The sequence below is a fragment of the Zosterops lateralis genome (genome assembly GCF_965231275.1).
Source record: "Zosterops lateralis genome assembly, chromosome: 18".
NCBI classification, from domain to species: Eukaryota; Metazoa; Chordata; class Aves; order Passeriformes; family Zosteropidae; genus Zosterops; species Zosterops lateralis.
In genome coordinates, this window is record NC_139778.1 from 11,587,870 (window position 1) to 11,600,338 (window position 12,469).

At 54.1% G+C, this 12,469-nt stretch overlaps 1 protein-coding gene across 4 annotated transcripts in view; it reads right to left on the reverse strand.

The window, feature by feature from the left end:
- The window catches only part of RPTOR (regulatory associated protein of MTOR complex 1), a gene marked incomplete at its 5' end in the record, with an annotated part of 98,813 nt that extends 95,123 nt beyond the window's left edge, over positions 1 to 3,690 (reverse strand). For all 4 annotated transcript variants that reach the window (XR_014591336.1, XR_014591337.1, XR_014591338.1 and 1 more), the window contains one exon: positions 3,529 to 3,690. Coding sequence is in view for 1 of the 4 variants with exons in the window: in XM_083874501.1 (XP_083730627.1) it covers positions 3,529 to 3,690 (162 nt within the window). The remainder of the gene's footprint in view (positions 1 to 3,528) is intronic.
- Positions 3,691 to 12,469: the final 8,779 nt, after the last annotated feature.

Genomic DNA, 12,469 nt, shown 5'->3' on the forward strand with positions numbered 1-12,469 from the left:
CACTGCTGGGGCTGCTGTTGGGACAAGGGGATAAAAAGGGACCCCTCACACCCCACTGAAGGATGGCATTAACACAAACCTCAATTCTTTACACAATTCACTGAAAGAGGCACACACAGAGTGTTCTCTGGGGAAGAGCAGAGGAATGAGACAAAAATCAAGCGAACTAATGGGTTTATCAGATTTGGCAGTGCCAGAGGGATCCATAACCCCCCATCACCTCTGGACAGGCCAGGGGTGAAGGTCAGCACAGCCCTGAGCCAATGAACTCCAGCTCTGAGAGAAGAGCACAGAAACTCCCCAAAAAAACCCCACCCAGCCTCAGACACTTCCATGGGTGTCCTGTGCAGGCAGGTAAATTCTGCCCAAATGAATTTAGCACATTTGTATGCAGTCCTGCTTTAATCTGCATTTCCAGAGAAACCTAATTGTGGATTCTTCTTCTCATAAAAACAGGATTTAATTCACACTCAGTAAGTTATGAGACAGCAGGAAAAAAAAAAACAAAACTTGAGGTAAAACTATTACAATCAGCTTTGTTGCTCTCTGCTTATCTTAGAAATCAATAGAAATACAGCAAATCTTAATTTAAATATTCTGAATTTAATAGCAACTTGTCAGTAAAACCTGGTGTACTTGGAGTCTTTTTCTTTAAATCAAGTTAAATGCTTTGGTTGCTACCGAGGCTGGGAGATTTAATTCAATACACAAAGCATAATTCCAACCCTCTCGTGTTAAAAATATTCTTTAAATAAATAATAGATCAAAGCAGTGTCACTTTGATGGCATATGCAGTCCAGGGAAAGGAGAGAGGAAGGATTAAATGTTTTCAGAGAAGGAAGGGGCGGGGGACACCAGTGAATTCTCACTTATTTTCTCTACATTTACCACTCATTACTCTGCTGATTTGATTCTCCCCTTATCAGAGCTCTGCCTTCTAAAGAACCTTCAACTTCACACAAACTCCGGGGTTTTTAGAGCAACAAAGCAGGATGAAAAGAAGAGTCATTGCACTCCCAAATCTGTGAATCACTTCCTCTCACTGTAGTAGAGCTGGGCTCACTCCCCATGACTCCTCGATGAATAAGGCAAAATCTGCCATTGCTTGGGGCTTTCATGATTCACAGGGAAAAATGCCACGGCTGCACCTGCCCCGGGACTGCCAGAGCCTGCCTTGGGCTGACCTTTGAGCCCTTCTGCATTTAGAGACAGGCTGGGGTGTTTAGTGACAGGCAGTGATCCCCAGCCGGGGCTGTGATGAGTTCATTTATCAAATTGAAGGAACTGGAATGTTTTCCACACTCGGCTCCCAGCCAGGGGCTCATCCCCTTCCAGCCCTCAGGAAACTCCTGCAGCAGCAGCACAAAGAGAAGGGCACACCTTGAGTCCAGGAAACCAAAGAGAAAAGGGCACAACTCCAGTCCAGGGACCAAAGACAAGGGCACAACTCCAGTCCAGCAGCTCTGGAGACCAAAGAAGCTGCAGAGCATTGGGGATGGGGCAGAGCCTCACCCTGGGGCTGCAGGGGAGGAAGGGGCTGAGCCTGGGCTGGGCTGGAGGAGCAGATGGACACCAGGGGCTCTGGGCACTGACAGGGCACTGCTGGAAGGCAAAGAGGAAAGAAAGAGGAAGAGAAGAAACTTCCTGATGACAGCTAAAACAAGGAGTAATTAATTTATGATTCCAGGGAGCAAAACAAAGAGCAGTTGAGGCACAACAAGGAGAAAAATCAACATCCTATCCGTTCTCACTGAGGGCACAGGTCACTGCCCTCACACCAGCCCTGCCCCACAGAGCCCTGGGGTTTCTCCAGGTGCTCCATTCCCTGGACAAAGCTGGGCCATGGGAAAGCAGCAGCCTGGGTGAGCTGCACCTCCTGCTCTGCTCACAGACACAGGGTCACACCAGATTAGATTTTATCAGTTATTTTGCAGGATTAGATTTTATTTTGCTGTTTTGCAGAAACTCCAGCTCACTGGGTGGAAATATTTCCCAGACATCACCCCTGCAGCATTGCAAGCCCCATCCTCAGCCCCTTCCCTCCCCAGCTGAGTTCTGAGTTTGTTAATTCACATTAAGCACCCAGGAGACAGAGAGTGATGGTTAAAATGGGGAATAAAATACAAGACATGAGAAAGAGCTGCTGAGATGTAAAAGCAACGAGGTTGAGCATTCTTAAATCTGCTGCTCTTCCTCTCTCAGGTGTCTTTTGGAATCTTCCAATGCACCTGCTCTTAAACGAAAAGGAATTACACACAACAACAAGTTTGTCCAAACAATCCCTGATCCAGGTGCCCAGATAAAACAACACCTGAGCTGCACCTCTGGCCTGGTGTGACGTTATTGGGCTCCAGCTGACAGAGAAAGCAGAAAGATTAAACCCAAAATTCCAGATTTGTTTCTATTTCCTTCTTTCAGAGGAGTCAGATTGGAGGGTGACCCAGGGCTCAGCCCCAGGGAGCAGCAACAAGCACCAGGGGAGGGTCCCAGAGGAGGAGCTGCAGCCCCCAGGAGCTGGGTGGGATCTTTATTGATCTTCACAAACACATGAAACGTTTAACAGCAACCACAGAGAGCCCCTGAACTTGTGCTGCTGCTGCTGCTGCTGCACAACCTATTGATCAGCCCAGCCCAGGCAAAGTCATTCCTGAATTAGAAACGGGCGACTCTGCAGATCAGGAAACGAGGGAACAGGAAGGCAGAGGCACCTAAAATAGACCAGCAAGCTCATCACACCTCCACAGTCTACTGGAGAGAGTCTCCTGTGTGCCAGAAATTACAGCCTGGAGCTTCAGGAAGTGTTTCCATCCTATTCCAAGAGGATTAGAAACATAACGGGAATGTGGTCACCAAAACCCCATAAATATCACCAAAACCCCATAAATATCTACAAACACAAAGTTCTGGCCACAACAACTGTGAGAGCCAAAGGCTGGAAGCCAGAGCAGGTCCCAGAATCACAACAAGTGGAGATAATGCTCCAGGACATTTTTTAGGTGCTTTGTTTGCTCTCTACTGAGACATTTAAAGTGGTCACAGAGGCAGCAGAGGATCCCAAACTCCCAGCTGGGACCTTTCTCTGTCAGTTTAACACACAACACATCCACAAACACATGAAGAGCTCTTGCTGGAACACAACAATTTCCTGCTTCTAAAACCCCACAGTCCATTTCTCCGTGTCCTGGGACACTCCACATTCCACACTCCACACAGCTGGAGCTGCTGGCAGGCTCCAAACCCCCAGAGCTCCTGTGCAGCTGCACCTCCTGCCCCTGGGAGCTCCAGGGCACTTCACTGCCCTGCCCAGAACACACCGAGTTCCCTTTCCAGAGCTGCTCTCAGAGCTGTGAGCACAGAATGAGCACTCCTGACCCATCTGCAGCTTTGCTTCCCCAATTCTGCACCACAGGGACACAAACCAGGGGATCCAGAGCCAGGTTTTGACCTGCCCCAGGCTCAGCACGCTCTGAGCTCTGACTCCTCTCCTCCTGTCCCCCGAGTGCTCCTGTCCCAACCCCGGAGCGTTACCCGGTCCTTCATCCTCCAGCTCTGAGCCAAAGACTTGGAGCCCTCGATCTTCTCGCAGTGCCTCTTCTTCATGAAGGCCAGGGGCAAGTTCCAGTCCGTCAGGTCGGACTCATCCTCCTCGCCGAGCCCCAGGAGAGGCGACTGCAGCATCTCCGCCTCCATGGGCGGGGGAGCGGCGGGCAGCGGCTGGGCAGCGATGTCCAGCCCGGCCCCCAGCGGGCCCGGCTCCCTCCGGCCGGAGGGGAAACGGCGGCCCGAGGGCGGCGCGGGGAGCGCTCCCCGGTGCGCGGGTAAGGACGGGCTCGGGGCAGGCGGCGGCCCCGGCCGGGCTCTGCGGCGCGGCCCGGGGAGGACCGAGCGACCGGCGGGGACCGGGCCCGGGGCCTCCCTGGCGCCTCTACCCCCGCGGGCCCCGCGCTCCCTGAGGCGGGCAGCGCGCCCGGCCCATGGCGGCTCCCTGGCACACGGTCGGGCCGAGGGCGGCTCGGCGGGCTACGCTGCGCTGCGGGCGGCGGGAGGCGGCGGGCGGGACGCGCGTCCCGGGGCGCCGGCGAGCGCGGCTGGGCTCAGCACCGCAGCACGGGGGCGGCCATATTGCCCGGCCCACAATGCCCCGCGGTACGGGCCGCCGGGAGGGACACGCCGCGCCGCGCGATCCGCCGCGTTGCCATGGGGACGGCGCCTTGCCGTGGGGATGGAGCGGGAATCCCAGAATCCCAAAATGCCTGAGGCTGGAAAAGCTCTCCCAGAGCATCGAGTCCTACCTGTGAGCCATCCCGGAGCTGTGAGTGCCATGTCCTTGGGACCTCCAGGGATGGGACTCCAAACCCCCTTGGGCAGCCCCACCAATGCCTGACCCCATTTCCCTTTCCCTTTCCATGGGGAAATTCCTCCTGGAAATTCCATGGGGAAATTCCTCCTGGTGTCCTTGTGGCACAGCTCGAGGCCTTTCCCTCACCCTGTCTCCTGGAGCAGCAGCTCTGTGCTTGCAGAGCTGATGAGATTCTGAAATAAAGGTGAAAAGGTGGAAAGATTCACTTGAACATATCCCAAGAGGATCATAAACATAACAGAAATCTGGTCACCAAAACCCCATAAACATCTACAAACACAAAGTTGTGGCTACAACGACAGTGAGAGCCAAAGGCTGGAACCCAGACCAGGACATTAGGAAGAAGTTTTTCACTGAAAAAGTGATTAAATTCTGGAATAGTCTACCCGGGGGTGGTGGAATTACCATCCCTGGGTGTGTTTAAAAGGAAACTGGATGTGGCACTTGATGCCAGGATCTAATGAGATGTTGGGCTGGGATGGACTCGATGATCTTGAAGGTCTCTTCCAACCTCCACATTCTGTGATTCTGTGAAATAAAGCTGAAAATCAACCCCTGATGCTGAGCTGTCGGCTCAGAGCAGTGACAGCCTCACCCTGGGCTGTCCTGGAGCTCCAAACACACCCAGGCACAGGCACCAGTCCATCCATTCCTCCTCTTGGACCTCGCTTTGTATTTTGTGGTCACTTATTCTGCAAAAGAGCAAGAGAGGGTGAAACTGAGCACAGCCTCCAGCAGATGTGTCTGATGGATATTGAGAAAAGCAGGTGAAGAATCCTCAGATCCTCCTTGCTGCTAATCTGAAGGTTAATGAATATCAAATATTGCTGCTGAGGAGGTTCCTCAGTGTTTGCTGCTGGCACTAATCGAGCCCCACCACACTCTTATTTGTAATACCTGAACGTGTATAAATTATTTCAAAGTAAAAATGAAAGAATGCACATATAAATTGATTTACAGAACTGTTAGTTTTCATAAATACTTTCGGTGTGTTTGCACTCATGGAATATTTCAAATGCAAAGACCTTTATTCACAAATAGATTGGGAGATTGGCAAGTGATGTTTCTTGGGGTGGCCAAGGTTTGCTTCTGCTCCTTTCCTGAGGAGCTGATTGATTTCCTCGTGGTGTTTTGTGCTGATCAGAGCTGCATGATTGTCACCAGAATGAACTGCCAGGCTGCAGAAAATGCCCATGGCTGTGTTTCTGCTGACCTTTAACAAATTCCTCAACAACCAGAGAATCACAGAATTCCTGAGCGCTTTGTGTCGGAAAGGACCTTAAAGATGTTTTATTTCCAACCTCCTGCCACGGGGAGGGTCAGAAGGAACAATCCCAGTCCCTGGAGAGCTCAGGGCTGCACAGATGGAGCGTAATCCTGTCTGGTGGAGCTTTGGGCAGGGTGTGTCAGGACTGGAGCCCAAAGGTGATGGCAGAAATCCCCTGAAGGGCAGGGCTGGGACAGGGCAGAGCACAGGAAACAGCACAGGGCAGATGTGGCAGTGGGCACAGCACTGAGCACATCTGGCAGCAGGCACAGCACAGGACACAGCACTGAGCACATCTGGCAGAGGACACAGCACATCTGGCCCAGCCCCTGCCCGTTCCCAGCCAGCCCTGCAGAGCTCTGTGTGTTCCCCATCCCCTCCCCACGTCCTGGTCCTTTCAGGGCTGTCTCTGAGACTCTCCCAGTGCCCCCAGCCCATCCAGCCCCATGCTGGGCTCCAGGGCACGGCTCAGAGGTGATGCCATCAGCCCTGCCCTGCTCCCACGGGCACAGGCAGCACTTCCACAGGATCTCAGCTCTCTGATATCCCAGTCTGGCCTCTCCACTCTGCAGTTCCCATGGGATTCCCCCTCTCCTGTTGATTTCCCAGCACTGCTGGCCAGGATTCCCCGCTGTCAGAGCTCTGTGCCAGGGCAGATCTGTGCCAGGCCACCTTTCCACACAAAATCCACCCTGCAGCCCCGGGTTCTGGACAGGAAAACAGATTAAATTACCCCTGTGTTCCCAGGGAGGCCAAGGAGTGGAAACATCATGTCAGGTAAGGCCCAGTGAGTGATGCCCTAAACCCAAAGCACAGGATTATCTCCCAGAAACACACTTGGACACATTCTCCCACCTGTCACTCTTTTTAATGAAAAACCCTCCTATCTCAGGCTCCGTCAGTGTCCTTTGTTTTGCCTTATTCAGCCACCTAATTCCAATTCCACTTTCGGGCAGGAAGAAATAAAGATACGGGAAGGGGGGAACGTTACTCATAAATATCATGAGAGATCTTATCTTTGGATTTCATTAGTCAAACTCGCGGGTCACCAGATGAGTCAGTGGGATGCAAAGCTCCATTCTGGGAGCCAAAAGGCCACCGGGGCACCTTTCCCGAGGCTCCAAGGGCAGGGTTTGTGACCACAATCCTCCCCCAGGGCAGCCCCTCAGCCCAGCGCTGTTTTCAGGCATTTAGGGGCCAACAACCAGGTTTGTTTTAACACTTCAGTCGGGGGAGCTTTCCCAGCCTAAAGACAGGAGGTAAAATATTTATCAGGAAGAATATCTATTTTTAACCGAGCCTGATTTTCAGTTGTATTATTTATGCATGTGCAGCACGCAGATTTCCTTCCCTCCTTCCCGGCAAATGTGGGGCTGGGATGGGGAGGGAGGTGAGAAGGGGGTGGGAGCTGCTCCTGCCAAACCCAAAACGCGTCCAGACACGATTCATGAAATCCAGTCCCGGTGTGTGCAGCCTCGCGGTGACCTCTGAGAGAGGGAAAACCGCGGTTATTGCTCCTGCCTGCAGGGGAGGGGTGGTGTCCTCACCGGGCCCTGTGGGTTTGGTGCTGCTCCTGCCTCCTCACCTGTCACAGGTGTCCCTCCTACCTCCTCACCTGTCACAGGTGTCCCTCCTGCCTCCTCACCTGCCACAGGTGCTGCTTCTCACCTGCCACAGGTGCTGCTCCTGCCTCCCCATCCTCACCTGTGACAGGTGCCCCTCCTGCCCCCCCCCCCCCATCTTCACCTGCCACAGGGGCTGCTCCTGCCTCCTCATCCTCACCTGCCCCAGGTGCCCCTCCTGCCTCCTCACCTGTCACAGGTGCTGCTCCTGCCTCCCCATCCTCACCTGCCACAGGTGCTGCTTCTCACCTGCCACAGGGGCTGCTCCTGCCTCCTCATCCTCACCTGCCCCAGGTGTCCCTCCTGCCTCCCCTCCTGCCCCAGGTGCTGCTCCTCCCATCCTCACCTGCCACAGGTGCCCCTCCTGCCTCCCCACCTGCCCTAGGTGCCCCTCCTGCCTCCTCACCTGTCACAGGTGCTGCTCCTGCCTCCCCATCCTCACCTGCCACAGGTGCTGCTTCTCACCTGCCACAGGGGCTGCTCCTGCCTCCTCACCTGTCACAGGTGTCCCTCCTGCCTCCCCATCCTCACCTGTCACAGGTGTTCCTCCTGCCTCCTCACCTGTCACAGGTTCCCCTCCTGCCTCCCCATCCTCACCTGCCCCAGGTGCCCCCGGAGCAGGGCGGCAGCTCCTGGATTGGGGAATTCCACACGTTTACGGCATTCCTCACTCTCCTGCTGCCAGTGGCAGAGAACTGGCAATACCCATTTCTGCTGCAACTCTGCCAACTCTGGAACCAGGGCAGGAACAGCAAACTGAGGCTTTCCCTGCCCACACAAAAACCACAGAATCTTCTGGGCTGCAAAAACCCTCAGAGACCACCAAACTCAACCATTCCCTGGCACTGACCCCATCCCCAGGTACCACATCCACCAGGGATGGGGACTCCAACCCTGCCCTGGGCTGGATAATCCTTTTGGTGTAAAAAATGTTCCCTAAAATCCAACCTGAAACTCCCCTGGCACAGCTTGAGGCCATTCCCTCTTGCCCAGTTGTTGTGCAACTGATGTGATGGGATGTGCTCCTTTGAGCACAGTCAAACTGCCTTAAAAAATACCAGAGACATAAAAAAGGTGTAAAGTGGCATCTTAGTCAGCAGCACCCATGGGGAATGTGACAGGGATTCATGTTCTCCTCTCGTGTTGAAAAGGCCAGAATAAACACTAGGTCAGAAATCTCTCCTTGCTCTAATGGAAGAAACACTTTGGCATCAGGGGAAAAAAAATTTTTCACCGGGGAAGAAAAGCGAGGGAGAAAGGAAAGGTGATGCAGCTTTTGGAAGCAGAAAATTTGGGAGTTTTATCTGATAACCAGTGAGCTATAAAAGGGCGAGTTTCCGGATGAATCAGAAGCTGCAGAGTTTAGTTAATGAATGTATCTGACACTCTTGGATTCCAGGTAATACACAAGTTAGGAGTCATTTAGACCGTGAAGCCGCCGCCGCGTTTGACCCCGAAGGCGACTTCAGTTCACCACGAATGTAAAGATTTCTGTGTTCCCAGGGAGACTGGAATGACCCCTCCGCACACTGACAGAAATTGGCTGCTTAATGGAGCTGCTTTCCTCGCACAGCCCGAGCCAGGCCACGCTCGATACGTTGGGGATGCGATAGATTGGAGGCTTTGGAGGAGCTGCTAATAGAGTTCTCCATCTCCGAGCAGCTCATCTGTCACCATCATCTCCCCCTGTGTCCCCGTGGGCCGAGGGGATCGGGCTGGGTGTGTTTAACAGCAAGAAATCGATGGCACCGAGGCACAAACATTCCCTGCTCTGCTCCTTGTTAAGCGCAGAAATGTTTCCTTGAACAACGTGTTGTGGATCGCTGTCAGCTCTGACCGAGCAACAAAACCAGCCCAGGGCAGAGGGAACGGGAGTGGGGAATTCTGGTTCCTCCACCCCAATCACTGGGAATAGGAGTGGGGAATTCTGGTTCCTCCACCTCAATCACCAGGAACAGGAGTGGGGAATTCTGCTGGTTCCTCCACCCCAATGCAAAGGGAACAGGAGTGGAGAATTCTGGTTCCTCCACCCCAATCATCAGGAACAGGAGCCAGGGAATTTTGCTGGTTCCTCCACCCCAGTGCAGAGGGAACAGGAGTGGAGAATTCTGCTGGTTCCTCCACCCCAAACACCGGGAATAGGAGTGGGGAATTCTGCTGGTTCCTCCACCCCAAACACCGGGAATAGGAGTGGGGAATTCTGCTGGTTCCTCCACCCCAGTGCAGAGGGAACAGCAGTGGAGAATTCTGCTGGTTCCTCCATCCCAATCACTGGGAATGAGAGTGGGGAATTCTGGTTCCTCCACTCCAATCACTGGGAACAGCAGCCAGGGAGTTCTGCTGGTTCCTCCTAGGCCTGGCAAAAGCTTTCAGCCCCAAAGTCCTGTGACATTTTTTTCCCCTGACAATGTCACCACAGCACAGCTAGGCACTGCCAGCCCTCAGAGCAGGGATGGAGCTGCAATTCCAGTGTGAAAAGCCATGGACCAAATGAGCTCCTGCCATGTGTGCAGGAGCCCAGAGCTGTGCCAGGCCATGTCTCACCCCAAGAAAAGCCATCCCAGGGGGCTCAGAGCTGGGCCCCTGCCACCCCCTGCATCTCCAGCTCAAGAAATGCAGCTGCAGCAGCAGCCAAAGTGTCTCCAGCTTCACTCAGTGCCTGGAAGCAGCTCCTGGGCCTTTCCAGTTACCCTCAGGCTCTCTGCAGCTTCTGCAGCCTTGACCTTGCTCAGGAATCGATGCCCCCAGCCCTAATGCAGCCTCTCTGCAGAGAATCTCCGCGTCCTCAGAGCCCTTTTCACACTAAAAGCTGCACTTGAGCTCGGGGTCAGCCCTGACAGCAGCAAACACAGGGAATCCCTGCAGCCTCTGAGTGCTTCTCTCCATCCTGGCTTTAAAACCTTCTGTGCTTTAACCCCAAACCCTCAAACACGAATTGAGTCTGGCACAGCAGATCCCCCTCCCAGCAGCCAGGACTGAGCTCTGGGCAGCTCTGCCCCTCCAGACATCACTGTCCCTGCTCCAGCTTCTCCCTGTTTGGAGCAGAGCCCAGCTCAGCTCCCTGATCCCTATCCCTGACCCCTGTCCCTGTGTTTGCACACCCAGCCTGGGATCTGTGCACCTGGAACTCCTTCTGGGCTTGTCCTGCCCCACATCCATCCCCAAGCTGGCCATGGAAACGTTCCCAGTCCCCACAGAGGTGTCTGGGGTTGTGTGACAGGGTGAATGTGGCAGGGGGACACAGGGGGAGCCCAGGCTGCAGCAGGGACACAGCACAGGGAGGAAGGAGCAGCAGAGACACTGAGGCATGAACTGCCCACAGCCCCTGCTCCTGTCCCCCGTGTGTCACTGCAGGGAGAGGATTCAGGAGTGAAGATGATCCTGGGGAGCAGGGAGGGCTGAGGGGAAGCTGGTTTAACATTTCGTTTTTATGTCTCATTATCCTGCTCTGATTTCATCGGTAACAAACTAATTTCCCCGAGTCCACTCTGCCTGCCCGTGGTGGCTGAGGGATTTCTCCCTGCCCTCATCTTGCCCCACCAGCCTTTTGCTCTATTTTCTCTCCCCCCCAGCTGAGGACAGAGGGATGGAGAGGCTCTGGGGGCACCCAGTGTGCAGCCCGGGCCACCCCAGCACAGCACATTTAACAGAGCACAACAGAGGGCGTGGGAGAAAAGGAGCAAGAGACTGCAAAATAATAAATAATCATGGAAAAAACTAGGGCACAGCAGTGTCACCGGCTTCTGATGATTCCTCCTCATCCTGCCCTGCCTCTTCTCCCACAGAAAGGGAACGCTGCAAGGTGGGAAGAAGCTCCAGAGCAACAGGGACACAGAGCTGTGTCTGTTCACAAGCAGCAGAAGGATTACAGATAAATATTGAAGCTATCAAAGAAGCTTAAGGGATTTAGGAACCCACTCCCCATTATTATCCTCACTGGGGGAGGGGAAGTGATCTGTGCAGCCCTACAGCAAAGACCAGAGCCCTGCTGAGCTCTGAGAGGCCCCACACGGGCTGTAAATCCCCCTTGTTTGCTGTGAGCACAGGGGGGAAATGACAAGTGTGGGGTTTGTAACACACAGAGTCACCGTCAGAGAGGCCGAGCCCTGTGAGACCCCACGGGCAGCACTGCCAGAGCCCCCCTGAGCTGCAGGGCCAGTCCCAGCACCTGGGCAGGGCTGGGAGGGCTGGGCTGGGATCCATCACACAGGGGATCTGTCCCATAGGAGATCCATCCCATGACAGGATCCATCCTATACCAGGATCCATCCCACACTGAGATCCATCCCACACTGAGATCCATCCCACACCAGGATCCATCCCACAGGGAATCCATCCCACAGGGAATCCATCCCATAACAGGATCCATCACACAGGGGATCCATCCCACATTGGGATCCATCCCACAAGGGATCCATCCCACAGGGGATCCATCCCATACTGGGATCCATCCTACACCAGGATCCATCCCATAACAGGATCCATCCCACATTGGGATCCATCCCACACCAGGATCCATCCCACACTAGGATCCATGCCATAACAGGATCCATCCCACAGGGGATCCATCCCATAACAGGATCCATCTCACATTGGGATCAATCCCAAACCAGGATCCATCCCACACCAGGATCCATCCCATAACAGGATCCATCCCACATTGGGATCCATTCCATACTGGGATCCACCCCACAGGGGATCCATCCCACACCAGGATCCATCCCACACCAGGATCCATCCCACACCAGGATCCATCCCACATTAGGATCCATCCTACAGCAGGATCCATCCCATAACAGGATCCATCTCACATTGGGATCAATCCCAAACCAGGATCCATGCCATAACAGGATCCCAGGAACCAGGAGCTTCATTCTCAGCCCAGAGGGATGGGAGGGATGGGAGGGATGGGAGCATCACTTTCCTCTCCCAAAGCCACCTCCGGATGGGCTCAGGATGGGCTCAGGCCTCTCTGTGCAGGCTCAGGGGTGGGTTAAAGCTTCACTCCCCTCTGCAAAAAGCACCTAAAGGGGCAGGACCCAAGCCCAGCTCCTTCCCTGGTTCCTACAGGAAACATCACACCCAGCCCAGGCCCCTTCTGCAGCTCCCCCTGCAATTCTGGCTCAGCCCTCCAGCAGCCAGAGTGGTTTTCTCTGCTACACTTTTCGAGGGGGATGCTGCAGTTTTAAACCACAAATTAAATTTTTAATGAAACTTCAT